General features: G+C 38.8%; 3 protein-coding genes and 1 long non-coding RNA gene across 16 annotated transcripts in view; 3 read left to right on the top strand and 1 right to left on the bottom strand.

The window, feature by feature from the left end:
• The window catches only part of slc20a2 (solute carrier family 20 member 2), a 50,540-nt gene extending 44,283 nt beyond the window's left edge, over positions 1 to 6,257 (top strand). For 6 of the 7 annotated variants that reach the window (XM_077520598.1, XM_077520593.1, XM_077520596.1 and 3 more), the window contains exon 11: positions 1,084 to 6,257. In XM_077520598.1, coding sequence (XP_077376724.1) covers positions 1,084 to 1,248 — 165 coding nt within the window. In that variant the 3' untranslated portion in view covers positions 1,249 to 6,257. The remainder of the gene's footprint in view (positions 1 to 1,083) is intronic. The other variant, XR_013283437.1, reaches the window with a different exon arrangement.
• Positions 6,258 to 7,591: 1,334 nt separating this feature from the next.
• Positions 7,592 to 17,640, bottom strand: LOC144019433 (E3 ubiquitin-protein ligase KCMF1-like). Of its 7 annotated transcripts, none has more exons than XM_077522493.1 (7): positions 17,513 to 17,640; positions 16,081 to 16,248; positions 13,565 to 13,704; positions 13,386 to 13,487; positions 10,571 to 10,751; positions 9,184 to 9,505; positions 7,592 to 8,541 (listed from the first exon to the last, which is right to left on the bottom strand). In XM_077522493.1, exons 2-7 carry the CDS (start codon positions 16,109 to 16,111, stop codon positions 8,223 to 8,225), a joined length of 1,095 nt encoding a protein of 364 aa, XP_077378619.1. In that variant the 5' UTR covers positions 16,112 to 16,248; positions 17,513 to 17,640; the 3' UTR covers positions 7,592 to 8,222. The 7 variants fall into 7 exon arrangements, with proteins under 7 accessions (XP_077378619.1, XP_077378616.1, XP_077378617.1 ...); XM_077522490.1 differs by having other exon boundaries at positions 17,400 to 17,634; XM_077522491.1 differs by having other exon boundaries at positions 9,184 to 9,502; positions 17,400 to 17,633.
• Positions 17,008 to 19,216, top strand: LOC144019435 (uncharacterized). The gene is made up of 3 exons (XR_013283666.1): positions 17,008 to 17,714; positions 18,623 to 18,673; positions 18,827 to 19,216. It is a non-coding gene; the product is annotated as an uncharacterized LOC144019435 (long non-coding RNA).
• A 1,737-nt stretch (positions 19,217 to 20,953) lies between these two features.
• On the top strand, positions 20,954 to 27,198 carry lipg (lipase, endothelial). Its single transcript, XM_077522063.1, has 9 exons — positions 20,954 to 21,226; positions 22,681 to 22,859; positions 22,942 to 23,121; positions 24,600 to 24,711; positions 24,795 to 25,013; positions 25,083 to 25,325; positions 26,602 to 26,722; positions 26,802 to 27,029; positions 27,102 to 27,198. Exons 1-9 carry the CDS (start codon positions 21,157 to 21,159, stop codon positions 27,196 to 27,198), a joined length of 1,449 nt encoding a protein of 482 aa, XP_077378189.1. The 5' UTR covers positions 20,954 to 21,156.
• Positions 27,199 to 27,730: the final 532 nt, after the last annotated feature.

The following is a 27,730-nucleotide window of genomic DNA, read 5'->3' as shown; positions in this document are numbered from 1 at the left end:
TTGCGATTTTTTTTCATTCAAATTTAGAAAATACTAATCAGTAAGCTTGTAGAGTGTAAGATTTATATGAAAATGTATTATTTATTTATCTGAAATTTCAGTCTTATAGAGGTTGTAATCTGTTTCATGTTTGAACAGCATTAAAATAAAATATTAAGGCTTAATGTTCCGTTCATATAACATTCTTCCATGCTCAAGGTGTGAATCCTAAAAAAAAAATAAAAAAATAAAAAAAAATCGATTCTGCCGATTATTGAATCGATTCGAGAATCGAGAATGTAGTATCGCGATATATCGCCGAATCGATTTTTTTTTAACACCCCTATTGACGATTAAAATGTCCTTTGTTCTCCTAATGGTTATAACAATACAGATATGTATTGCAGACACATTTGACTATTTGTTTTACAAAAATTTGCCCTTTTAGTATGTTTAACTTTACAACGGGTATAAAAATTGGGGGGAGAATGGGCCAATTTTAATTGAAGTATGGATTGTTTGAATGTCAGTGTCTTTTTTTTTTTTTTTTTTTTTTTAAAAGAAATCAATTACTCGGTCCGGCTATAATAATAATTACAACTTAGTATTTTGTAAAAGTCACCATTCATTTTTTTTTTTTTTTTTTTAACTTTCTTTTTTAATACTGGTGGAAACAGGCTTCCAGAGTAATCCGGATTTTAAAAAAAAAATCTATAAATAATTCAAAATGTATTGATACATTTCCATACCTAATATACACTGTACTTTTATATAAAGAAAAATGTTAATACAATTTTGGCATATACAGTATTTAAATTGGAGCATGAAATTGACTTTCATTCAGTCTAAAAAATCTCATTAAATATTTGAATTAAGAGGGAATAATTAATATATAAATAATAAAGGAATATTCTAATTATATGTAATTTAATCAAATATACTGTAATCTAAAATTCTTTAAGTATAAAATTAAATGCATGTATAATTAAAGTTGACTAGATAACTATGAGAGTAAAAAGCGGCCTGCAATCCTCTGCAGTGTCTTTGCTCGTTCCATACCGTGACGGCTGACCGCGTTTTCTCTCACCTCGTCCCGTCCCGCAGGTGGGCTCGGTGGTGGCCGTGGGCTGGATCCGCTCCAAGAAGGCGGTGGACTGGCGCCTCTTCAGGAACATCTTCCTGGCGTGGTTCGTCACCGTGCCGGTGGCCGGCCTGTTCAGCGCCGCCGTCATGGCCGTCTTCGTGTACGGCATCCTGCCCTACGTGTGAGCGGAGAGACGCCGTCGCCGCCGCGGAGGAGGACCCGAGGGTCCGAGAGGAATGGCCAGAGTGTTGCTCGCTTGCTGGTTTGGTGGAGGTAAAGGAAGCAGGGGAGAGAAAAAAAAAGGCTTTGAGGAGGGTTGGTTCGCAATCTACAGTACTGTACATAACAAGCTCAAATTTGCGCATCCCCCAAAAAAATACAAAACGGGGTTGAAGCAATTATTACTCCAACAAAACAACTGTACATATTAATCATATCAGTAAACGGGATTTTGTGTGCTCAACCAACCCATCTCATGTTAGCCAGCTACAAGTGGAGGTTATGATGATGACGGTGGAGGGCTGATCAGACTGCTTCTTTATTTTTGATCACGATACCATACAAAAAAAAAAAAACATGATTCACTGCAGAGTTGATTTTTTTTTTGCGTGTGTCTGTTTGTATGGATTTTTAATTGATGTACTCTACCGTAAATCTGTACTGTAAATACTGACCTTCAAGAGTTTGAAGGGGAAAGAGGTGGGCGGGAGTTTGAATCATGTTTTGTTGTATTTTTTTAAAATGTTCGGGAAATGGGTTATTCTCCGCACCTTTTCATCATGTCATATTCAGAGTATGTTTCATCACGCTATTTTTATGAGAAATCTATCTTATCAGAAACAAGGAGAAAATTGGCTCCTTGGCGTAATATCAGGGCAGCTTGATAGGTGGCTGTAGTGCGCCACTTCGCTGGTTGCCAACTTCCAATCGAATCAAAAGAAGAAGAGGACCTGTTAGCTGCTAGGCGGCTGTATTTGAAGAATAGAGAAAAAAAGGTGATTCTTTTGAGATTCACCGTGCCAAAGTCAACTATTTTCATCACCATGTCGACTTTTCAAAAGGTGGAAGGTGCAGCCAGAAGCCAAAACACTACAGAAATGCTCATATCTGCCTTTTTCTCTCGTTTTTTTGTTTTTTTTGTTTTCTTTGTTTGGTGTCACGTGACAAATGTGCTCAAAAGAGAAGCCTCAACGTGTCATATCAAAACGATAGTACAGTATTATTATTCATAGGAATATTAATATGCAGAGCTTACTGTATCTTATCACGTGTGTAGCTCCTCCAAAACCTGCTGTTATGACAAGTAGAATGACGTCACCAGTACTGATCATCACCAGCTTTTCGACTGGGTCATGTGACCTGCAGATGAACAAAAGCATTCATCTTATTTTGTTTGAATTTATCTGAACAAAATCAAGTTGCTTGTGGTGTTTATTTTCTTCTTCTCTTTTCCTATTTTATGTCTAAACATGAACAAATCTATATGCTTATGTGTTAGCCACTTGCCTTTTGTAACACGCTGTGTTTCCTTCGTGCTCAAGAATTACGTCCTGTGGTGTTTACATTGTAAACTAGCAACGAGTGTTAGGCCCATACCAAAATGAAAAACATCATCACGCCATAAGATTAAAGTCATAATTTTACAAGAATAGAGTTGGATATTTTTGTAATATATAGACACTAGTCTAAAAGGGAAAATAGAATATGATATACATAATTTAGAGAACTACGACAAATAAAAGTACACAACTTTACTTTTGTATAATTATGACTTAAAAGCATTGTTAATAAGCAACATTAGTCTAAAAAATATAAGACTTTGAAAGTAAAGTTATATACTTGTATATATACTTTATGTGTCCTATTTTTTAGGGAAAAAAAGTTTATTGTGATAGTATAAATCCCAAAATTTTGAACATATTTTATCTTAAATATTCAATTTTATTGTCGTTATATTACAATTGTTTTTAAATATAAAAATACACAACTTGGTGCTTGTAATATTCCATCTAATCTAAAAACTATATAGTACAACTTTTTTTCATGTTTTTTATTTGACTAATATTGAAAATAATACAACTTGAATTGAACCATTTGAAAACCCTTTGTCCAGTAGCTTTTTATCTCAAATATCCACATTAATTTCTTTTGTAATACAACTTCAATCTCAATACACTACTTTTTCCTCAAAATATACAACTTTATTCTTGTGATTTTATTACTGTCATTTCGAAAATATACTTTCTTTTTTTTTTATATCGAAAATCAGAGATTTTAATTGTAACTCTTATTTTACCTTGAAAATACAGCATAGCATACAGATTTAATCCTAATTTCGTCATGGTTTGTTTTGCTTTATTTTGTTTTGATTTTGTCCATTTGGCCCTAACACTCTTTGTTAGTATCCATATCATGACTGGGGAAAAAAAAGAAGAAAAAGTCAACTTGCCTCACAATGCCAATGAGCGTTTTCACACGAACCAGAAGTGTCTAACGAGAAAGAAGAAATGTTTGTGTGTTATTTTTGTAGCTGCAGCAGCGAGCGCTAACCATCCCCGCGCCACTACAAACTAAAAGAGTTTTAACTAGAGAGCTTTCATCAAAACGATATATTTTTCTACAATATTTTAACTGGGAACGTGCGTCGGCTGTCGATAGTTTCAAACGGAACTTCCCATGTTTGTGTTCGGATTTTGTGGACGACGACGACATGCTTTGTAATTTTGTTTCCCTCCTACTTGGGGAAATTGCGCAGGCCCGCGGCCATTTTGTTAGCATAGCCGCGTAGCCGGTGGGCCAAATATAGAGAGTAAGAATGTGTACATGACGATAAAAGAGCAACTGGACAGTGGGTGGAATATTTTTGACCGGGGGTTACTCATTTGGTGGGTGTAGGGGCTCAAAATACAGCAATAATAGAACTAAATGGCGAGGCGATTTGGCAAAATTACACGATATGGGTAGAAGTTTAACTGTACAGTGTGTATGACACATTTTGCTGGGGGTAGCTCATGTTCGTGTGTATGTGTGCGCGCGCGAGGGAGCGTGGGGGGCTCAAATACAGCAATAATGGAACAATGAATTGTCAGAGACGCGTGGTCGGAATTGGTTAGCATCTGTAAAAGGGTGATTGTAAGCCACCAGCTAGCGTGGGCTGATAACATGCTAGTAACCCCACCCCCTCTTTTTTTCGTTTTTTGTTGGTGACTCCCATCAGCATCATGTTGTCTTTGTCCAAGCAATGTCAGCCCTCAAAAGTCTTAAAAAAGTGACAGTAAACATCGGCCCCTAGTGGCAGTGTGTGCGTTCCGATAAATGGTGACTCGTGAAACGCATCTTGCGAGAAAGTCTGTTACAGTGAACACTCGGATAGAATACACTTCACGTTGATTTTTAGATTGTTCGTCCTTAAAATTGAACATTTGCCATTGTAAACATTAAAAGGCTGTACAAATTATACTGAAAATAAGTATAACATATTTAGTGCAAAAAAAGATGCTGTAAAAGTCATAAATGCAAAGACTGAATAGCAAAAACACCCGACCTTTTGTGATATATTTCATTTTGTTTCCCTTAATTAAAATGCTCTAAATGACTACATTTGTATTTGGAATTTGTGAATTGTGTTTTGAGTAGTTTATAGAGTCAAACAAAAAAATAATAATTTTAGTCAAACATTTATTTACAAATAGCAAAATCAGAACAACCAATATTTTTTTTTCGAATGGTCTCTTAATTTTCTCCATTATCTGAAAAAAAAAAGAAAAAAAGTGGCCCCCATCTGTAACGGATACATTTTAAGCAATAAATTATTTTGTTTTAATTCTAATTCCAGGATATACACACAAAATCAAATACAAAATGTGAAAAAAAATAATAAGCTACTGCAAGGTACTGACAACTTAGGGATCCACTGATGCCCAACTGTGTCATCTCATTGCACCATAATTTGTATTTTTCATGAAATTTTAGGATTCAAATACTGTATTGCAATATTTTGTTATGTAATCAGCTAAACAGAAAAAAATGGATTATGTAGTGACGGTGATGAATTGTTTCTGCGTTTTTGTTTTTATTTGTGGATTTTTTTTCATTCTTATTGGTAAACTTGAACAGTTGATCATTTTTAAAAATGGCAAAAAATAATAATAATTGAGACTGGATCGTGGAAGCGATTGATTTCAAACGTTTGTTTGTTTGTTTTTTCCTGCGTTCAGAATAGTTTTTCAAAAATGAAAATTTCGATTTCGAATATTTTGTATACTGAGTGGTTTTGTCTCACCTTGCCAAAAATACAGTTCAGCGGCATGTGGATCTTTGGAGTCTATTTTTCTCTGATTTTATTCTCACTATTTCAAAGTCCAAGTTCACCAATATTTACAACGAATGTGTATGACGTGACGAAACTTGGTTTCATCGTGCCACTTTTTTTTTCTTTCTTTTTTTTGGCGTGTGTTCTGGATTTTTTTTGCAAAAACTTTTATTTTCTCCAATATTTCGAGTCATGTTTTACACACAAATCTGTTCGCTTTCAAAATTTCTAGTATTCAGGTCCGAGTGTTCACTGCCCAAGCAAGTAACCGCATTAACTTACGAATCAAAGTGATAACTTTGCTCGGTACAAATAAATCAGTGGTCATCTCGTATGATGTACTGTCTGCACATCGCCAGTAGAAGGCGACATTTCCCCGGTGTGATTACAGGAAGCGTCTGTTGACCTCACACCGTACTGTCGTAGTCGAGCATCTAGCAGAGAGCGGAATGTGCCATTTCTTTCTTTCTTCTTCTGCCTGCTCGAAAACGTCGACGTCGCTGCGTTGCCCCGCCCACCCCGCCGTGGTAGCCCCTCCCCCCTAGTGTCTGTGCGTGGAGCTGCCAGTTTGAGCGTGATTTGACGTGTGTGTGCATTCTCGTGGTAGAACGTGGTGGTCCCAACCTTCGGCCGGCCTGTGGGCTTTTCCAGCTCAGTGTCGTTTTTTGAATGTTTAGCGCTACTTCCTGTCTGCTCGCTGCATCACGTCTAATGTATGGATTTAACAAACAAACAAAAAAGGAAACTGTAGCCTGCTTCAACAAAATCTTACTCTGATTTGCTTCTGTCGTACTGTAATGTCCTTATTTAAGATTTTAGTGAGGAAAAACAATGTCTGCATTTAAACTAAATTATGGGAATTAAAATTACAAAGAACACTTACATTTTACTGTGTTGTCTTTTTTTCGTGACTTCAAGCAACGCTTCCATTTTGTTACACATCACAGTACACCCTGGACAATTTTCGAGTCCTTAGATTGAGCATTTGATCAGTATTTATTGATTTATTTTTTGTGTATTTTAATGAGGGCTCTGGCATCTTGCTTGAAGACGGTTCATAATTTTGGAGGTTTGTGCCAAGGTAGTTCGCCCCCTCAAAAAAAAAAGAAAAAAAAAAGTAGGATATATATATATATTTTTTTTTCTTACATGGGAGGTGGGATTAAGCGGAAGTCTTAAAAGGAAATAAATAGTAAAATTGAGAGAAATGTAATAATTTAGTGGGAAACGTCCTACGCAACTTTTACAAGATGTAAAAAAAAAAAAAAAAAGTCGTTATGGGACAAAAATTGCAAATGGAGGAATAAGTCATAACGTGGGCATAAATGCATGCAGTATTACAGAAATAGTCGTAATACAATATTGTGAAGAAATCTTGTAAAAATAATAAAACCCAATTTCTTTTTAGTACAAAATTGTAATGTGTTTTTTTTTTTTAATTTAGTAGTTGTAATTTTACCAATTATCAGTTGCAATATCACTAACAAAATCAACTTGACAAGAATGGTGCGACAAGTTGTAACTTTATGACAATAACGCCATAATAGATCAAAGTAATGTGAATATTTTAATAGAGAAGTAATTTAATAAGTCTGAATTTTCTGAAAAACTTGTACTAAAAAAACGTAGAAACTCAATGTAAAACGAGCAAAAGTAAAAAAAAAAAAAAAATTCCATATAATGTAATGACTTATTCAGCCATTTCTCAAAAGTTTCTCCTGAAACTGAACTTGAATCAACCCGTTAATGGATTTTTCATGGAAGGAAGCTCACAACGGATTTGAATGTCACTTATGACAAATTGCACTGGAAGTTATATGACAGATATATACGATACGCTTACTTTTTCCTTGCATTTTCTTTCTTTTTTTATCTCTAAAGTTGTGTTTTCATGAGTCAGAATTCATGTGGGAAATGAAACTTGGACGCAGGCGATGATTTATAGCATCTGCCCACACATCTTTTTTTTTTCTTTTCTTTTCTTTTAATACACTATCCTAACTTTTGGAGCTCATATTGTTTGTGTCCAGTCTGTCCACCACCATTTTGCTTATGTAAGACCTATTTGCATCACATGTGAGCCATTAAAGTGCAAAGCCTTCTGGGAAATTGAGTCATCGTAAGTGGAACTTGAAGATTCCGTTACATGTTGCGCTGAGATACACCACCATGTTATGTACACACATCCAGAGAGTGAGAGTGCGACAGCAGAAGTATTTTGTTAGTTGATTTCCATCCAAAACATGTTTATTGTGGTCCACACCGAAAGGTCGACTGAGCCTGCAAGTTCATACATTGCACGTCTTCTTCATGAGGCCTGACACGCATCCGTCTGAGCTGGGAGAGAAATTAGCGGGGGTGGGGGAATTAAACAGTGTATACTTTTCCCTTCACTTCCTTCCACGTCCTCTTTGCATTTACGATGCGTGGAGACCGCACGCACACACACAAAAAAAAGGTCCGAGTGAATGGTTGTGTTTCATAGAAAGTCTTGTAGTGTGTCCAGTCATTAGAAAGTCAGGTGACACGTTGAAGACGGGGACACGGGTGCGGCTGTCAATCAGTGTGCACACGAAGCTTGATCATGCGTATTAGCTTTGTAACAGCAGTTGTTTTTTTTTGACCTTTTCGAGGCCAGCATGTGAGTTAAGTGATTATCAGCTTTCATATAGATTTGTTTTGCTTTTTTTTTTTTTTTTTTTTTAAACAATAGATTTATAGAGTTCTCTCTCACATTCACTCGTCTTAACTCGTGTTTCACGTACACACGGACATGGGAGGGAGGGGGGCTGAAATGACAAAATCAGTAAAAAGAACCAAAAAAAAAGGGGGGGGGGGGATAATCCATCAAAGGGACGGGGCGGGGGGCTCTTTCTTGGCAGGGGGGGCGGGGGCGGCGCTGCTCTCTTTGAGGTTGAGGTTCTCCAGCGCCACGTCCAGCGTCATCACCTCCACGCAGCCCATGGACTGGAAGTCGGTCGAGTTGCGCAGCGAGCCGGGACGGCGGCGGCGGCGGCGGTGGTCGGCGACGTCGTCGTCGTGGAGGTGGTGGTGGTCGGCCAGAAGCGTGGACAGCAGCAGCTCCGTCACGAACAGGCTCCTGTCCGCCCACTGCGCCTCGCATGCCTGACGCTCCGCCTCCGATATGCGCGCTTCGCTCAGCCTGCTGGCGGATAGTGTCGGGGGGGAAATAAAATAAATAAATACATACAAAAATTCTTGTCATTTGGATGGGTTTACACAGTGAATGAATTTTACAGAAGCACATATAACACCAGTTAATAAAAAAAAAAAAAAAAGTTCTTTAGTAAAATAAAAATAATAAATTTCGGGATGAACATTTTCCCACAAGTTTAAAAAAACTAGTAAAAAAAAAAAAGAAGTTTATTAGTTTAAAAGAAAAAAAAAGATAAACACATGGGGTTGAACACATTTTTTTTCCCCCATCAGTCGAAAATTTTTAGCAAAAATAAATAAAAACTAGTTGAAAAAAAGTCAGCGACCCGTGTGAGGAGCAAAAGGTTCAGAAAATGGATGGATGGATGAAAAAAAAAGAAGTTTAAGAAAAAAACAACAACAACAACAAAAAAAAAAAAAACATTTAAAACAAAATACCAAGAAAATTGGCCGGAGTCACTTCCCCCCACAAAAAAAAAAAAAAAAAAAAAAAAAAAAAAGCAACTTTAGTTAGTTTTTTTCCCATTGTTTTTTTTTTAATACAAAAGAAGTCCATTTCCGCCAGCGGATTTTATTTTATTTTTTTTAAACCCACCGTCCCAACTCCACATTTGTTAAAAGCGAATCTGACCTGCTGAGAAGAAAGTGCGAGCTGTGCGCCGTGTGCTGGGCGGGGCTCTCCGAAGGGCCGGCGTTGGTCGCGGGGTTGCTGTTGTGGTTGGCGCTCAGGTTGGGGTTGTTGGCGGCGGCCGAGTTGGCGTTGAGGATGGCGTTGGCGCGCCCGCCGCGCGTGGCGTTGCGCGCCGTCTCCAGCTGCTGGCGCGCCGCCTGCGCCTGCTGCCGCTCCAGCTGGAGCTGCATCTGAAGCTGCTGGAGCTGCGAGGCCGACGGGCCCGAGCTCAGCTGGCCGCCCGCCGAGCGCCGCACGCCCGACAGCTGCGATAAGAGCTCTGCTGGGAACCGCAATCATTTCGTTGAAATGGACAACAATTGATGGGGAAAAATATTAAATTAGTTATCTTTAAAAAAAAAAGTGAAAATAAAATTATTTGAAACATAATTATGCAAGTTATTTTTGGATGAAAGAAAAATCATTCAATTAGTTATCTTAAAATAATAAAAAAGTGAAAATAAAATTATTTGAAACACTAATTATGCGAGTGCCTTTTAGATGAAAGAAAAATTATCAAATTAGTTATCTTAAAAAAAAAAAAGTGAAAATAAAATTATTTGAAACACTAATTATGCGAGTGCCTTTTAGATGAAAGAAAAATTAACAAATTAGTTATCTTAAAAAAAAAAAGTGAAAATAAAATTATTTGAAACACTGTAATTATACAAGTTCCTTTTAGATAAAAGAAAAAATATTAAATTATCTTAAAATAAAAAAAATTAAAAAAAGTGAAAATAAAATTATTTGAAACACTATAATTATGCAAGTGCTTTTTGGATGAAAGAAAAAATATCAAATTAGTTATCTTAAAATTAAAAAAAAAAAACAGTGAAAATAAAATTATTTGAAACACTAATTATGCAAGTTCCTTTCGGATGAAAGAAAAATTATTAAATTAGTCATCTTAAAATAAAAAAAGTGAAATGTATAAATCTAAACAACTCAAAAATAAGTATTAATAATCTGTTTTTAACAATTATGCTGATTTTGTAATTGTGGAGTGTAATAATTGAAACAAAATTGTTTTTATGAATTGCAGAGCCCTAGTGGAAGGAGAGTCTATTCTTTTATTTGCTAGATTTGCTGTATATATAATTATTGACGAAAATATCCTGTGACTCATGCAAATGTCAAAATGTTCTAAAATGGCTGCCCGCGAACGAGTTGAAGGACGTACAAACATCGTGTCCCTCCGCTACTGCATTTGAAGTGGCAGCTCCACAATACCCAGCGGGTGGCGAAGAGTCCCATCATCCTCATTACGGCGCAGCTGGAGCCAACGGGGCTCAAAATGGTCCCCGCTAGCGTCGCAATAAACGACACGGTGATTCGGTTGGTGACTCACCTGCGATGGGGTCCATGGCCTCTCGGCTGTAATTGGAGATTTGAGAGGAGTTCTGACTGGTGGAGAGCGCCCCGGTGGTGTTGCTGGTGAAGTGCATGTTGGACCTGCGGGCGCGGGGGCCACCCAAACCGCGCCCGGGATGGAACATCCGCCTCACGTGCCGCACGCCACTCGACTCGTCGTGAATGGCGCAGTTAAGGAAGCGTGGAAACGGATTTTTATCAATTACCAGAGGGGATGCTGCAAAGTGTAAAATGTTGATTAGGCATCAGAAGAAACAAATGAAAATCAAAAGTCCTCTAAGTTGGTTGATTGGGAGATGAGAAATCGTGATTAGCGATTAGTTGAGTAAGCGTTCAATGTCAATGAAGAGCAGGGTTATACAAGTTTGGGATTTTTAATAAGTTTTTTTTCTTCTTTTTTTTCCAATTTTGACTTTTGTTTTTTAAATTTACTTAGTTTTAAATAGGGCTGGCAATAAATCAAATGAATTCAATTATTTTTAAAATCGAATCAGCAAAAATTTGCTAAATTGTGAAATTGAATTTTGTCTTATGAATTAATAAAAGCTGTTGTTCTTATGTTCTGTTACATCCAGATGTTATTGTGAGTTTTTGCTGGATGGCTGCTTTACATGACGTGCGCCAATTAAGCACAAACTATGAATGTTAATAAGTTTATGTTAAAACTGGTTTACAATCAGTATACATTATTATTGTCTGAACATTTTGCATAGGAATTATTTTTAAAATAAATGACACCTTTAAATAAACATTTGTTGTGTTTATTAGATTTAAAAGATTAAAATCGTAATCATCCTGGGTGACCGAAAAAAATTTAGATTTTATTTTTTGACCATATCACTCAGCCCTAATTAATAGTTTTTAGAGTGGGTTTGTTAGTTTGTATTTTTTTTTTTTTTAAATGCTTCGTTTTATTTTAGTTTTTATCAGTCTTTTTTTTTTTTTTTAAATATGTGGTGTATTTGTCAAGTGCAAGACAAAAAAAAAAGCCACCAGGTATTTTGTAATGAGGTAAACTACATTTTCAAACAACTGACCTTCCTTCTTCTGTGGTTCCAGATGTACAGCAATACCAAAATGAATACATTAAAAATGAAGCCTGAAAGCTCATATATGATATTTAGCGATGTCCCAATCACTTTGTTTGGCACCCGAGTCCGAGACGAAGTCATCCGGGTTTTTGAAAATCTACTGCAAAATGCAGTCCCGATCCAATACCTCGGCAATATATATAGGAGGGAAAAACAGTGCAAGCAAATTGACTTTTTTTTTTTTTCTTTTAACAAAGCTACCCCAATGTGACACCTTTAAAACATTTAAATCGTTGTTTTCAGGTGGTGTGATAAATGCAGCTCCATCCTCTAATAAAATCAAATGAACTTTCTTTTTTTTTTAACCCATCCAGGCACTGTCCAAATTCATGCAGTTTTTTTCTCGTTATGCTGCAATGATGCATATCCAAACTAAGCCACTCATTAAATATCGAAATGTTTGACTTGAACAATGCAGTGAACCTCCAGTCTTAACGATACACTTTAACGTGTGCATCAGATTCAGTCAAACACAAACTTGCATGCTTATTTGCACAGAGCAACACAGTCGCTCGGCTTGTTCTTTTGGACGCTTCTCCACAACAGCGTTTTTCCCCTCCGCTCCGCCGCCGCGTCGAATTCAAAGTGCTTCTATAAACAGACCGCCAGGATGCGGTCCCCAGGGTGGAGCCGCCACACGCAAAGCAGATGCAGACGAGCCGAGCCTTCAAACTGATACGCAGCCATGTCTCATTCGAGCCAATGAGGATAATAGCAAGTGAGCAACGCTGAATTTCAATCATGAGAAACAGATGCCATTTTCTCAATTCATTTGGCACTGTTAAACAACAATAAGTCCATGTGAGTTGCAGGTATTATATTGTCCAAGCGTGAAACGATTTAATGATTTTTGTTGTTGTTGTTTTTTTAGAATCAAATTATTCAAGCTGTTTGATACATCGTTTAGACCCTACAACAGCTGTAGCATGACACATAAATAAAGCAAAGAGGCACACGATGGTGAGTAGGAGTGTGACAATATATCGATATCGCGATGAATCGTGATACTTTTTCTCCCTATAGACTATTAATAACCTTGCCAAGTATCGCGACTTTTGTAGTTAATATACAGCCACTATAACGGCCCTATTGTTCATCACTTATTGAGCAATTACTTGACAGGCCACTAGGGGGAGCGCCTCATAAGAGTGGCGGGGAAATGTACGAAAGTCTTAAGGCGAAGAAGACTCATGTGCTTACTTTTACTTGTGTAAGACATTTTTTCTGTCCAGCAAATGATTCAGCTTTGCATGTTTCTATGAAAAATGTGTATATGTTCAATTTTAGTATTTCAAAACATATTTTATGTTTCGACTTTTTGAAGCACACAATTTCTGAGGAATATTAATATTGATTTAAATAGATTTCATATTTAAGTATTTTTATTACTTATCTACTTTTGCAATATTACACAAAACATTGTATACACTAATGTACTCACTGTGAAGAAGCCACCAGTTTTAATATTATGTTTCAGTGATGGTACAAAAAGAAAGTATATTATCATTGACAAAAACATCAGTTTATGTCTTGAGTAGTTTTATCGTAGATGATCGTGGATTTATTACCTGACCAATACATCGATAATTGCGGTATTGTCATAACGTTAATCGTTATTGCGAGCCTTGTATAGCATAACGTATCGTATCGTGAGATACACAGAGGTTCCACCCCTAATGGTGAGGGGGAAACAAAGGATATCAAGTCCCTGGGTGCTCTGTGTTCAAGTGTGAGATGAGCAGCAAAATCGTCCGTCACATGATTGGGGTCTCCGCCGGGCAGCGCTGCGCATATGGGGCAGATCTGCAAGACGACGAAAAGCCACGTTTGCCAAACGACGTTGGTTACACTCCGCGAAAGGCATCCGGAGAGCCACGTACCACTTCTGTGGAGGTCTCCGTGTGTTCGGCGGCCACGTGCTCCTGCAGGGACATCTCGGTGTAGCCCATCCGGCCGCAGTAGGGGCACGTGAAGGCCTGCGGCTGCTCCACCGAGAACGCTTCTCCGCCGTAATACAAGTCTGCAGGCAGAGAAGACAGGACGACACGTTACGGGGCTGGAGCAAGTGTCCGTTCAGTGGGGTGAACTGCAAAGCCAAGTGTTGATTATTAAACAGGTGAGAAAGGAGAGAGTTATTAAACATTTATTAGACATTCATTGGCAGGTGTGCTGGAGTCTATTCCAGACAATTTTTGGGCAGAGTCTCATTTAACTCCATTTACAAAACGCAAAATTGCTAACTTTTTATTGTATGTTGTTGAACTAATCTGGGAAAAATCCATCACTGCAGTGCCTTCCTATCTGCATTAGGGCTGTAGAATTAATCAAAATTCAATTACAATTTCAATGATTACACGCCACAATTACAAAACCAGCATAATCGTACTGTATATATATATATATATATATACACACACACACACACACACACACTAATTTTTGAGTAGTTTAAATGTATACATGTTCACCTTTTATTTCATTTTTAAAAATTGTTTCATCCAAAAAGAACTTGCATAATTATAGTGTTTCAAATAATTATATTTGTCTTAATATTTTTAATTTGTTTTTTACGTCTATACATTTTCTTGTTTTGTACCAAAAAAATAAATGATTGTCCTACTGCGCGTTGCCCATGCTGTACTCCAACTTCCGGTTTTGCCAACATAAATAAATAAATAAATAAATAAATAAATAAATACATACATATTATTATAAATGTATATCATTATACATTTGTTTGGTCCAAAAGGAACTGACATAAATATGTTTCTATTTTTTTTATTTGTCTTAATATTTTTAAATGTGTAAAGACATTCTTGTTTTGTACCAAAAATAAATGATTGTCCTACTGCAGAGTGCACAAGCTGCAAGTTTTTGCCAACATAAATAAATAAATAAATAAAGTATTATAAATGTATATCATTATACATACAAACAAGTAAGTCAATAAGTGAATAAATAAGTAAATAAATAAATTCCGTTAGATCCAAAAGGAACTTCTATAATTCTGGTGTTTCTATTTTTTTTAATTATTCTTAACATTTTTAAATGCTTCATGTTTTTGTTTTGTACCAAAAAATAAACGTTTAACAATCGAACAAGCAATGACTTCAATATTGCTAAAAAATAATTGTGATTATTATTATTATTATTTTCCATAATCAAGCAGCCGTAATCTAGATAAAAATGAAGGTAACACATTTAGGAGCGTTCACACATGCAGGTTTTGCTCTGTTTTCAGTGAATGAAATACTAGAATCGTTTGTTTATTCATTCAGATGCGAACAAAATCACCAAACTTGATTGCAGACTAAATCTACCAAAGTGGGCTTAGTACCGTTCCAAACTGAATTTTGTCATGGCTTGCTGTTATAAAATTGATCTGACCTCAATGACAAATGAAGCATTTGTCCCTGAAAAGCAGAATGGTGGCATAACTAAAAGGTAACATATCAGCTTGGAATTCAAACTCTTGGAATTGCTTCATACCTCCAGAACATTCTCTTTGAAGTTAACATGAAAGTCTGGCTGTTGTAGTGTATTTTTTTTAATATACTTACCTAATTATTTTCATTGTTTATGTGTGATTGAATTGACTCAATTTGTTAGTATGTATTTGTTTCCATTTTGCTATTCCAGGTTAGGAAAAAAGAAGAAGAAAACAGTTCAATGGCCTGGATTGGACCCTTGTGGATTACAAAGGCCTGCATGACTGAGAATTTTCATAAAGAATGTAGAAACAAAATGTTAAGCATATCAGTATATTTTTAAATTCAAATTGTGACAGTAGGTTAAAAATGACATGGCCAATTGAGCTATTTAGGCTAACAATATGGTGGCTAGGAAATGAAGTGCTGCCTTTGCCCATGAAAACACAATTGAATCTTGGCTGCTCGTAGGCTTGTTAGGCAATTTGTCTCAACTCTTTAGCACTAAGCCGGTTGTCATGGTAACGAAACCTACCCCAAAGCCCAACCTAGCTCTACAATAGACGTGGTGAGCAGTGGCTTATTTGCATTAGACAGAATACCCCTGCCAAAACTAAGTAACACGGGTTTACAAGTAAATGTTAAGTGTGACATAATTGTTACTTTTGAGACCACAGAGTCCTTTTATTAAGACACTACAGTAACCTGTGAGAGGAAAAAAAAAAAAAAAACACTTCTCATTTAAAGTGTACTCGAGTACCCTATTTGTGTTCAAAAAGAGCTTTGATTTTCTGAAAAGACACCAAACCAGGCAGAAGACATGAAAGGACCGCTTAGAGACATCAATCTAGTCCAACAAGACACACTCACGATACTGTCGCATCATCCATAAGCTTGTGAATAAATAATCACTAAATTCAGGACCAACTGGCTTATTAGTTTTTGAGCGGCGCGCCAGCAGTACTCACCAAAGTCGACCCGTGTCAATATACACTGCATGGGGTGCTCAGTGGTGTGTCTGGTGGTGGTGGCGCCGCTCTCGTAGCACGACGCGCACAGGTCGTAGTCGTAGCAGATTAAACATTTGTAGCGTCGGCCTCGGAAGTTGCCTTTCAAACACGCATCGCAGCTCACGCCTGAGGACACAAACGTGGAAGGAAAACAGGGTCAGTTTTTCCAGAGCAAATCATTCATAGACTCCGAGACAAAAGCCTGCTTTCTATTCATGTACTTTTTATTGTTTATTTATGAGATAAATAAAATAACTCTGATGATGAAAGCAGAGAAACAGTCTTAAATCAAGGGCGTGATTATGGGCTGTCATGCACTTTCAGTCTTGAATGAACCATTGCTACAGTATACTACTTCATCCATCCATCCATCTTCTTGACCGCTTATTCCTCACAAGGGTCACGGGGGGGGGGGTGCTGGAGCCTATCTCACCTGGCTTTGGGCAGTAGGCGGGGGACACCCTGGACTGGTTGACAGTAGTTAAAATAACGCACATTACTATGTTTGTAACTTAAGTTTACCTGAACTGTCAATGTCCTAGAATGAATGAAAACAGTGTACACGTCGTTAGGGCCCGATTAAGCAGCCTTTTAACGACTTGAACGGGTTGCTATTAACCAAGTCATGATTTTCAATTCAACTTTTTATCATCTAAACCGAGTCCCCTTCATCGTGTTTGGCGGCCTGGTCTAAATATTAAAGGCGGACTTTTTGAAGCCCGGGCAAGGTTGGCCGCAAGGACATGCTTCTGCTGATTATTTTGTCACACGTTAGCTCTTCAAGCTGAAGGTTAATATTAATGGCCAACTTTAAGAGTAGGAAGGCGGCTCAGCTCTAAAGCGAAAGCGGCAAAGCGGAGCAGACTCGTCCCCACTCGCAGCTGCTTGTGCTCGGCACTCTCCCCCCCACCTCTGCCCAGTTTGGTAACCATAACCAACCCGCAGCCTGGCTTCTGTTAGCCGCCATGCTAACTATAGCGCGTTAGCCCTACTTAGCAGACGTTCTCTGGGCTTCTTCCGCCTATTTGACAGCGTCGTCTACGGCTGCAGTTATGATTAAAACACGCACTTCCGCCATTATTTAACCATCAAACTCGTCAACAGTCATGTTTACTGGTTAGTCATCACGCGTCCACGATGCTAATATTAGCCCCAACGACGACTAGTAAGACATTCTTGGTTAGCTTCGCTTAGCCGGTGGTGCTTCCCCCCCGCCTCCCGTCAACGTTTCTGACAAACGCCGACCTTGCTCGCTCATTCGGCGCCGTGTTTCATACCTTCATGACGCGACATCCTACGAAGCCGAATGCAGCCCCAAGCTCGGGCCTGACTCGCAAACGCGAAACGGGAAATATATTAGTGAAGAGAAGGAGAAGCCGGGGCTGCCTGCCTGTCCCTGGCCTCTTCCCTCATGAAGGATCCGGTGGGTGCTGCTGCTGCTGCTGCTGCTGCTGCCCTCCCTCCGTCCGCCTCCTGCTGTGTCACCGCTCGGCTTATCGCTCATCTGGACACAGGATGGCGGTGTTGTCATTGCAATGAAGCCACAAGCAGCCGGCCGTCGTCAACATGAGATGGGACAAACAGGACATATTGTAAAAGCCTACTGTAATGTAATGTAATGTAATGTAATGTAATGTAATACATCAATTTTCTGAACATTATAATATAATATAATATAATATAATATAATATAATATAATATAATATAATATAATATAATATAATATAATATAATATAATATAATAATGTACTTTATTCAGTAGATGTATTTTTCATAAAAATCACAGAATACACTAAAAGAAAGTTAAAATAAAAAGGAGGAGAAGAATAGTCATTTTAAAATATCCATCCATCCATTTTCTTAACCGCTTGGTCCTCACAAGGTTCGCGGGGGTGCTGGAGCCTATCCCAGCTGGCTTCGGGCAGTAGTCGGGGTTCACCCTTAACTGGTTGCCACCCACTCGCAGCATTTTAAAATAAGTTAATAATAATTTAATATAAAAGAGCATGACATAATATAATATATAATATAATATCCTTGCCTTTTACCTAACATCAGCTGAATAATGCTCTAGCTCATTCAAAAATGGATGGATGACTAGTACGGTAAAAGTTTAAAAGTGAAATACAACTGAACTGTAATTAGGCAGCAATTCTTTCCTATACCACTAGAGGGAGCCAGTGTCCCACAATTTAAGAATCACTGATCTGTAGCGCAAACTATTTTTTGTCACAGTCAAGCCACGTTGTTGTGGTTTCACTCAGACAGCTGTTATGAATGTTATGACTGTAAAGCCATAGAAATGTTTAATCACCTCGTCAGATTGTTGCATATACAATACACAACAAATTGATGGATAACTACTTTTGAAATCAGAAGGTAAGGATAATAGCTTGTTTACCTATTGTTCAGGTTACTGCATACAGGTGGTTGGTAACAAGAAAATGAAATACGTATTACACAGTAAAATGCTAACTGTGCATAAACATATCTTTCAGTGACTGAAGGGTCAATGGTTCAAATCCTGGCTCTGACTGAATGCTGTTGAAGTATCCTTTCTATATATGTAAATGCACTTCATTTACTGTATGTCTATGGCTTTTTGTCATATTTCTCGTAGCATGCACAAGTGGAGACAGGTGCTTTAATTATGCTTTGATTCACTTTTCCCCTTCTGAGCCTGAATCTTAACGTCTTACCAGACCTCGACACTGAACACAGTAAGGACTCAGAATAGCCAGTTGGCGGACGGAAAAAATAACAAAAGCATTTCAACTTGATGCAAATGCAAGTCTGACATCATCAGTTCATCGGACCCCAAAGGAGTTTTCTATAGAACATTGTGAGACGTTTCCAATTGAGTGACATGACGTACAAGGGGAAGAGAATGTCTACACATGTGCTTCTTCCATTTGTTTTCACTGTAAGAGTGTTGAGTGGCTCTAATGTCACGCCGAATTACATTGCATAACCTCATCCTCATGTCAACCTTCTGCAGAGATACAGTAGCGTGTTCACTCTGCTATCATTTCACAAGCTGTAAGTTCTATTAATATACTCACACTTGACCCATGTGTAAATAGGGCATATTATTTTGGAATCCACTGTCTGGAAAGAAGACGTTTAATCTCATTACAATGCATCCTATCAAGTTTTACAAATGAGCAAAGTTGATAAACAGAACGATGTCAACTGACAAAACGATGGATTGTTTTCTTCTCCTTCTTTTGCCAGCACAACTTCCTCTTCCACTTCTTTTGCCAGCATCACTTCTACAGTACTTCTTCTCAGCCAGGATCACTTGTGTCTTTTGCCAGCAAAGGATCTCAATTTCCTCGTCTTTTGCCAGCATAGTGTCAAATTGTACTTCTTTCGCCAGTATAGCTTCTACTTCTTTTGCCATCATCCATCCATTGCTTCTTTTGCTAGCACAGCTTCTACTTTTTCTTTTGCCAGCATCCCTTCTTCTGTTTTACCAGCATGGCTTTTACTACTTTCTTTTTCATCCAGCTTAATTTCTCACACTTTTTTTTTGCCAGTTTTCTTCCTTATTTGCCTATACCATATCTTCTGCTTATTTTGTCAACTTTTACCACTTCTTTCGCCAGCATAACCTCTACAGTATGTGTTCTTCATTTTTGACTCCCTCTTCTTTTCCTAGCAGCATAGCTGCGACCTCTTCTTTTATCAGCATCACTTTTACAAGCCTCTTCTTTTGCCTACAGAAATCGCTATACTCCTTTATGCAGCAAGTGGCACTATTTTCTCTCTTATGTTGATCAAAATGTATCCCAATTAAAAAAAAGATAATAATCTCATCACAACCACAAACACGATTTTGGAACTAGGTCTGGAAAAGAAGTGAGGTGCAGGAACAACAATATGGGATGTTAATATAAACATTATCACACACAGTTGTTTACCTTTTTTCTTTATTCATTCAAATTACAGTAGGATTACATGAATATTCAAACTTGAACATCACAACTATCCAATTTCTACAAACGGGGCAAATTGGGCAATGAGGGTGAAATGACTTCATACCAGCTGCATTAAAGTCAACCACTACACAATGATGTAGAGATAATTGTTCAATGATTTTGGACCAAATCATGTAGCCAAAATGATCATTTTCAATTGGCCCACTACAATTGGACTAACAATTAGGCTGTATTAAGAGCAGTGGACCGCCATGGTGGCAGGTGACACTTGCCTGCTGGTGACCGATCATGCCTACATACACATACACACACACGCACCCCCCCCCCCCCCCCCCCCCCACACACACACAGTTCTATTGTTATTGTAGCTCTCATCAATTGAGAGTGAACTAAGCTGGTGGTTTGGAGGAGAGCCAAGCAAAGAAAGAAGAAGGATGGTGGATGGGGGGGCGCTTTCATGGGGGATGGTGCCCCAGGGTGCCCCCAGCACTACCACCACCACCACCCAGTCTCCTTCCCTCCATATGAACCATTTAAGAGATTGCAGTGAAAGTGCAGGCTGCTATTGTAGTAGTTACCATTAGGGTTTCATGTTAAAAGCATGATACTACACCTCCTTTTACCCCAGATATGTGTTCATTTTACAGTACACAGTGTTTGAATTAGGCAACAAATAGATGACCTTCATTGTAGCACAGCACGTTTTCTCTTTCTGCGTGTGTGTTTGTGTGTTTTTATGGTTGCACACGCCTACCTCTGAGAAACACGTCTTACTACGACGTCTTCATTCACGTAAGCCACGCCCCAGACGTAACCAAACGGGGGCTTGACCAATCAGATGCACGGGATATCAGCCCATGATCAGATGACTGAAGCCTGGAGGAAACTATTTAAAACTCTAATGAGCGCCCTTATGCCAGTTCATCCAATTTTTGTGCTGGTCACGGGAGTGAGGGTGCACCGAACCGTACCGAACCACCACCGACTGACCCACCAAGACGCAGCACGGCCGGCTTTACGTGCTCTTTTGTCACGCCGCCACCATACAAAGACGCTTTTTAATTAAACAAACCAAAATAAGCTATTTCCAAATGAATACTAAAATTCATTTGCTGTGGATGCTTCTGCTGTGCGCTGCTGCCTTTACGCACGGACAAAATGGTAAGAAATGCACTTTTTCTATCACCCCCCATTCATTTATCAATTTGTGCGAGTATTGTATATTTACAAATATGACCAGTAAGTGTTTCAAACGGCTCGTTCCGCCTTTGTGTTATTCTAAGCTAGGACGAATAGTTAATTAGAAACGTAGCAAGTGTAGCGGATTGAGTGAAAGAGAAAAAAAACGAGAATTGATTAATTCTCATTGCTTAAAAAGCGACGTGTCCTTTTCGGGACAAGTGCAATGAGGACACGCCACGTTTGACACACTGAGGAGGAAATAAAGATGTCCTGCTGAATCCACGTTTTACGCCGAACTCATTCGGCTCTTTTTGTGGCCCGTTTCCAGCGGCAGGGCTGTCGAGTTCATTGGTCCAAACTCCAATTCAAAGCAGTTTATCCAACAAATACACATACAATTTTATAGTCAAGCTAATGCTGTGATAGTTGCACCACAGTTATTTCAATGCATTTGCATGGATAGTCAGAGTTTTTGTATTTCCATAGAAATGTGAGGGGCATAATGATGTGTAATTATGCAAAAATATGGCTGTGCTGCTGCTGCAGCTGTGTGGAAGGCATGAACTCCAAGAAATATGATTTTATGTCATCCAAGTGGCTTTAGAGCAATGCGTGAGAAACATACACGACATAGCTGATCCAGACGGCCAAATGAATGCTACAAGAAAATGGGCCCTTGCACCCCCTTTTTTTTTTTTTTGTGGCTAATCTTTTATATGACCATCCAACTTTCAACTTCTTTCCACCCAAATAAGATTAAATTCTACCGGATTTACTTTATGTTCAATTTGGTATACAGGTATAGAGATTGTGAACACCACATATTTATTAGGAACTTCTTTCAAGTTGGTGCCACATAGAATAGGGCACAGTTTTTGAACATAGTTTTCACCGTTTGACTGCAAACTTATCTGATGGTGTTAGTTTCAGATTTGGTGAATTAGAGCAGATCCTGGAGAATTTCTTTTGTGTGTGTCCTGTGATGACAGATACAGTATGTGTAGCAAATTTTGTGAACTTGTTTCTGAGAATCCTTGAAATGATTATTCAACTTTTGGACATCATGCTTGTCACCTTTCAGTCCATTACACCAAATTCCAATTGGGGCTCATTTGGGTGATTTCCCTTGTAGGAGTTGTGGAAATTTTGACCCAAATGGCTGACTTTCTGTTCAATTTCAAGCATGTGAGGCGTTTCATACATCTTGTCATAATGGAGATGTCCACCATTTTTTCATGTCCATTGTTGAAACTGGTGCTTGAGGCTTTCTTACAGTCCTTTAAAATTGTCTTGCAATTTTCCCAATGTACAAGATGTCCACATTTTGTGTGTATTTAGTGTATTTGCTATTAGGGTGTCGGTAACTTTCCAAGGAGTGTGACCGGCTGAGTTTTGAGAGGCTGTGCACGCATTAACTTTGAGCTCCCTCTTAGGTGGCGATGAGTCAGCAACCGAGGATGTCCCCATGGACATCACCGTCAAGTACAACATGAGGAAGAGTTTGGATCTGGACCAGGAGGGCTGCTACCTGAATGCCGGAAACAAGGAATGTCTGCAGCGGTGTGGTTTCAACGCCACAGCCAAAACAATCTTCATCATCCACGGCTGGACAGTACGTTAAACATGTATTTATTTTTTGTCTGACTGATTTTAAATAGCGGTGAATTAACGACGGTGTGCATTTTCTCGTCTAGATGAGTGGTATGTTCGAGAGCTGGATGCACAAGCTCGTGGCCGCTGTCATGAAGCGGGAGAGCGAGGCCAATGTGGTCGTGGTGGACTGGATCTCCATGGCCCAGCAGCTGTACCCAGACGCCGTCAACTACACGCACGGTGTCGGCAGGGACATTGCCGTCATGCTCGACTGGCTTCAGGTATTTTTTCCTTAGAGAAACTCCCAAATATGTGGAACTGGAAGCTTGCAAAATCTCACCCGATGAACTGAAACTGGAATGCCCCTGAAGGCCTCACACAGATCTGTGTGAGGCTTGGAAATTAATGAAACACCAAATACGTGGATCTGAAAGCTGGCTAAAAGTCACCTGATGATCTGAAACTGAAATAAGATGGTGACCAGTGTAGAGCAGGGGTCTGCAACCTGCAGCTCTGGAACCACATCTGGCCCTTTAATCCCTCCCCTGTGGATCGCTTTTATAAAAAAAATAAAATAAAAAAAAAAAAAAAACATCTTCAAATGAATTAATGATTTAGATTAAATGAATCATTAAGTATTCAAAAAAATGTCAGTCCGAATTTTTAAGTTGTCATTAAAAAAAAGGAAAGGTAGATGAAAGTTTTTTTTTTTTGTAGAATGCCTAAAAATGTCCAAAAAGTGACCATAAAATGTTAAAAAATTTTAAGAGGAAAAGCATAAAATTTCCATGAAATTGCCGAAAATGACAAAAAATTGAACAAAAAAGGCATAAAATAGAAACCCTGAAAATTACCATAAAATGTACGCAAAATTGCAGAAAGCGAGTAGTTATTTTTTAATGTTTAAAAAGTAACTGTAAAATGTCAACAAAAAAAAAAGAAAACCTGAACATTACCATAAAATATATGCAAAAAGTGAGTAAAGTTATTTTAAAAAAATATTCAAAAAGTAACTGTAAAATGTCCTGAAAATTACCATGAAATGTCCACAAAATTGCCAAGAAAGTTATAAAATTGCTGTCAAAAAGGCAGGGAAAAATATCCCAAAAAGGAGGGAGCGGCAGATAAATTACCATATGTCTATACAATTGCCAAAAATGTCAGAAATTTAACAGAAAAGCCGAAAAATCTAAAAATGTATTTGGGTTGGAAAGAAACCTTTAACAATTAGCTCTTTGGCCCTCAGCACATTAGACTAACACAAAGACACTTGTTTTTATTTATCACAATGCTCAAAATAAAATGTTTTTCAGCTCCAGGCGTTATTTTGTTAATTTGACCTAAAATATTTTTTTTTTGACAGTAAAGTTGCTTAACCACGAGCCTGTCTCTCGTCTAAAATCAGCTTCAGGTGTCACTAATGAAGGAAATGTATAGAAAACAGACAGATGGCTGTATTCTGTATTGAAGTTCCATCACATCACCACTCTGAAATTAGAGCTCATACTGGCTGAGTAAAATGCTTCTCTGGTACCATATTAAAATAGGATCAGTCCCCAAAATGCCAAGCCAGAAAGAGATTTTGGGCAGCTTCCATGCTGTAAAGCCGGACAAAGAGTCTTCCGCTGAGACAGATGGCAAAGGCGGCGTAGCGTGGAAGAAGGCCTTGTCCAAGTGAACTGAGCGTGGCTGGCTAACAACCAGCATTTGTTCGTTGGAGCAGCTGCTGATGTCATTTTTAAAAAAAAATTCTTAACAGGATGAGCTGCATTTACCTTTGGAGAAGGTGCACCTGATTGGCTACAGCTTAGGGGCTCATGTAGCGGGCTACGCGGGAACGCATGTGCGAGGAACCGTCGGGAGAATCACGGGTATGTTATCCATCGATGTTTTCCCGACGCATTTGTCAAACGTGAGTGACAAACTAATCAGTTTAATGTGTTGTTTTGATTAGGTTTAGACCCAGCAGGGCCGATGTTTGAGGGTGTAGAAGAGGAGAAGCGGCTTTCTCCGGACGACGCCGACTTTGTGGACGTCCTCCACACGTACAACCGGGAAGCCTTAGGCGTGAGCATCGGGATCCAGCAGCCAATCGGGGACGTGGACATCTACCCTAACGGAGGCGAAGTCCAACCCGGGTGCTCACTGGGCGACGTGCTGGCCGTGGCCGGAAGTAAGTCGTCCGACTCGACCATCTCGACTCCCTCGGGGATTCGCTTTCAATAACTCCGCCCTCCTCCAGACTTCATGGAGGTGATGAAATGCGAACACGAGCGAGCAGTGCACCTTTTTGTGGACTCGCTGATGAACCGGGACCACGTGAGCTTCGCGTACCAGTGCACCGACCCGGCCCGCTTCAAGAAGGGCATCTGCCTGAGCTGCCGCAAGAACCGCTGCAACAACATCGGATACGAGGCCCGTAAGATGCGCAAGAGACGAAACAGCAAAATGTACCTGAAGACGCGTGCGGACACTCCCTTTGGAGGTGAGTCGCCAACTTTGGATATTACACTTGTAACCTTATTGCATCTGGTTCAAACAGAAAGCCAGCATTACTTTGACTTCTATTGGCTGTAAAGCTGTAAATAAATAGAAGTACAAATTTCCTGGCAAAAAGGTAAAAGCATACTTGCAAATTAATTCTTCTGCCAGCATTGTTTCAACTTTCTTTTGTCAACTTGGCTTTGCTAGCATTCTTCTACTATTCCCAGTTTACTTGTACTTCCACATATTTTGTCACCATTGCTTCAACTTGTTTTTCTGCCAGCATAGATTGGGCTCATTTTGCCAGCATAGCTTAAGTTATGTTTTTTGTTTTTGTTTTATTTTCTTTGTCTTCATTTTTTGTCATATCTTATACTTCTGTTGCCAGCATTGACTAATTTTGCCAGCAGTGCTTTCATTTTCTTTTTTCAACTTAGCCTTACTTCTTTGGCTAGCATTTCAACTTAGCATTTTGGCTAGCACTTTTCCAAGGACTTTTGCCAGCGTTGCTTCCACTTTATTTTCTTTTGCAAATTAGCTTTGACTTCTTTCACCAGTATTGCTTCTAATTCCAACCCCCCCCCCCCCCCCCCCCTTATATACTTCTACTTTTGTCAGCATTGATTTGACTAATTTGCCAGCGATTGCTTAATTTTTCAACTTTTACTTCTTTGGCTTGCATTTAACATTTTAGCTAGCACTTTTCCCAGGACACGTGTTTTGCCGCCATTGCTTCAAATGTTTTTTTCTTAAGTATAGATTTTTATTTATTTAATAAATTAATGTAATGTATTTATTTATCTATCTATCCCTTTTGGCAACTTAGCATTACTTCTAATCCTTCTATAGCCAGGTTAGCCTAGTTTTTATTTTTTATTTATTTTTTTGCCAGCTTGGCATCATCTTCCTTTGTCATCATTGTTTCAATTTTTGTTTTTCTTATGACAACTTGGCTTTTACTTCTTTTGCCAGCATTCCTTTTAATTCAATTACCAGATTTGCTTCGGCTTGTTTTGCCACGTTAAATTTGCCTCCATTTTCCTAGCTTCTTCTTTTTCCAAGATTATTTTTCTTTTACCAGTACAGCTTCTGCTTCCCGTTTTTACCCAAATCGACTGATTTAAGGAGTAGAATCTTTCTCAAAAAGTTTCCATCAAAACCCTGAGAGAGAGAAACCGCACCCCCACTTTATTGCGTCTTGTTATTATTAACCTAAAGTCTCGTGATTGCACATGAATGGCTTGTTGAATCATTAACCCACTTGCAATATCTTAAAGGTTACCACTACCAGATGAAGATGCACGTGTTCAACAGAAAGCAGGCGGACAACGCAGACCCAACCTTCCACGTCAAGTTGATCGGTGCACACAGTGACACGGAAGACATCTTTGTTGCCGTGTGAGTAGCACGTTTAAAGTACCTCAAAACCGCGATGCTCTGTAGCCGACCTGGTCTAATTGTGTTTTTCCTCGTATAGGCACGACGACTCCATCGGCCTGAACATGACCAACACCTTCTTGGTGTTCACCGAGCACGACATCGGCGACTTGCTGAGGATCCACCTGAGCTGGGAAGCGGACGGCGAGTCCTTGTACTCTGTGTGGAAGAACATCAGGAAGAGCTTCTTTGCCTGGAATGCCAAACCTTCCAAGCCTGTGCTGGAAATCCGACGGATTCGCGTGAAAGCAGGAGAAACGCAGAAGAAGTGAGTGGTGATAGATAAGTGGTGAACACACAATTGATGTTAAATGTTTGCTAATGAATTCTTGTTTGTCAGGTTTACCTTCTGTGTCCAAGACCCGTTGAAAACAGAAATCTCTCCCGGTGAATCGCTAACGTTTGTCAAGTGTCGTGACAAACCAAGAAAAAGGTAAGAAACCAATGAGGCGCCTTCCCGAACTTTTAAAACCAGGTTTTATAGCTTAGCTCCTGCTTCTTCCTCTTATTTTGCCGGTATTACTTGTATATGTTTTTTTTTTCTTTGTCAGCATATTTACGTTCTTTTGTCACCTGGGCATTAACCTTTTTTATTTTTTGCTCCTTTGCTAGCATACAGAAAATTGATGGATGGCTCTACCACCATAGTTTTTAGCTTAGCTTTTCATTGTACCATCATAGCTTATAATTTCACTTGGTTTGCTAGCTTTTACTGTACATTTATTATGCAAAACGTTTAAGTGCATTTTAGCTACTCTTTTTCATCGCATCGTGAATAACCCTGAAATACATTGGCCTATTGCACTCAACTCATTTTATTTTATTTATTTATTTTTCTACATCTCCAGGGTGCCCATGTAAAGCCCTGACAATTTGATGCACCACGACCACGGGGACCCAACATGGCTAAAGCGTGAAGCACAGCCTTCGCTTTACCTGAGCACTTTTTTCAAACGGAGGAGGAAGGAG

This window comes from Festucalex cinctus, chromosome 5 (assembly GCF_051991245.1).
Source record: "Festucalex cinctus isolate MCC-2025b chromosome 5, RoL_Fcin_1.0, whole genome shotgun sequence".
Classification (NCBI taxonomy): Eukaryota; Metazoa; Chordata; class Actinopteri; order Syngnathiformes; family Syngnathidae; genus Festucalex; species Festucalex cinctus.
This window is presented reverse-complemented; position numbering and strand designations above follow the sequence as displayed.

What these genes read in the sequence shown, in the direction of transcription:
- LOC144019433 (XM_077522487.1), bottom strand. Translation starts at nt 16,619, where the DNA reads ATGTGCGTTATTTTAACTACTGTCAACCAGTCCAGGGTGTCCCCCGCC. An exon ending in ATTGACACGGGTCGACTTTG is followed by an intron (nt 13,705 to 16,080) that starts GTGAGTACTGCT and finishes CTCTGCCTGCAG; the next exon opens with ACTTGTATTACGGCGGAGAA. An exon ending in CGGAGACCTCCACAGAAGTG is followed by an intron (nt 13,488 to 13,564) that starts GTACGTGGCTCT and finishes GTCGTCTTGCAG; the next exon opens with ATCTGCCCCATATGCGCAGC.
- lipg (XM_077522063.1), top strand. Translation starts at nt 21,157, where the DNA reads ATGAATACTAAAATTCATTTGCTGTGGATGCTTCTGCTGTGCGCTGCT. An exon ending in CTTTACGCACGGACAAAATG is followed by an intron (nt 21,227 to 22,680) that starts GTAAGAAATGCA and finishes GCTCCCTCTTAG; the next exon opens with GTGGCGATGAGTCAGCAACC. An exon ending in TCATGCTCGACTGGCTTCAG is followed by an intron (nt 23,122 to 24,599) that starts GTATTTTTTCCT and finishes AATTCTTAACAG; the next exon opens with GATGAGCTGCATTTACCTTT.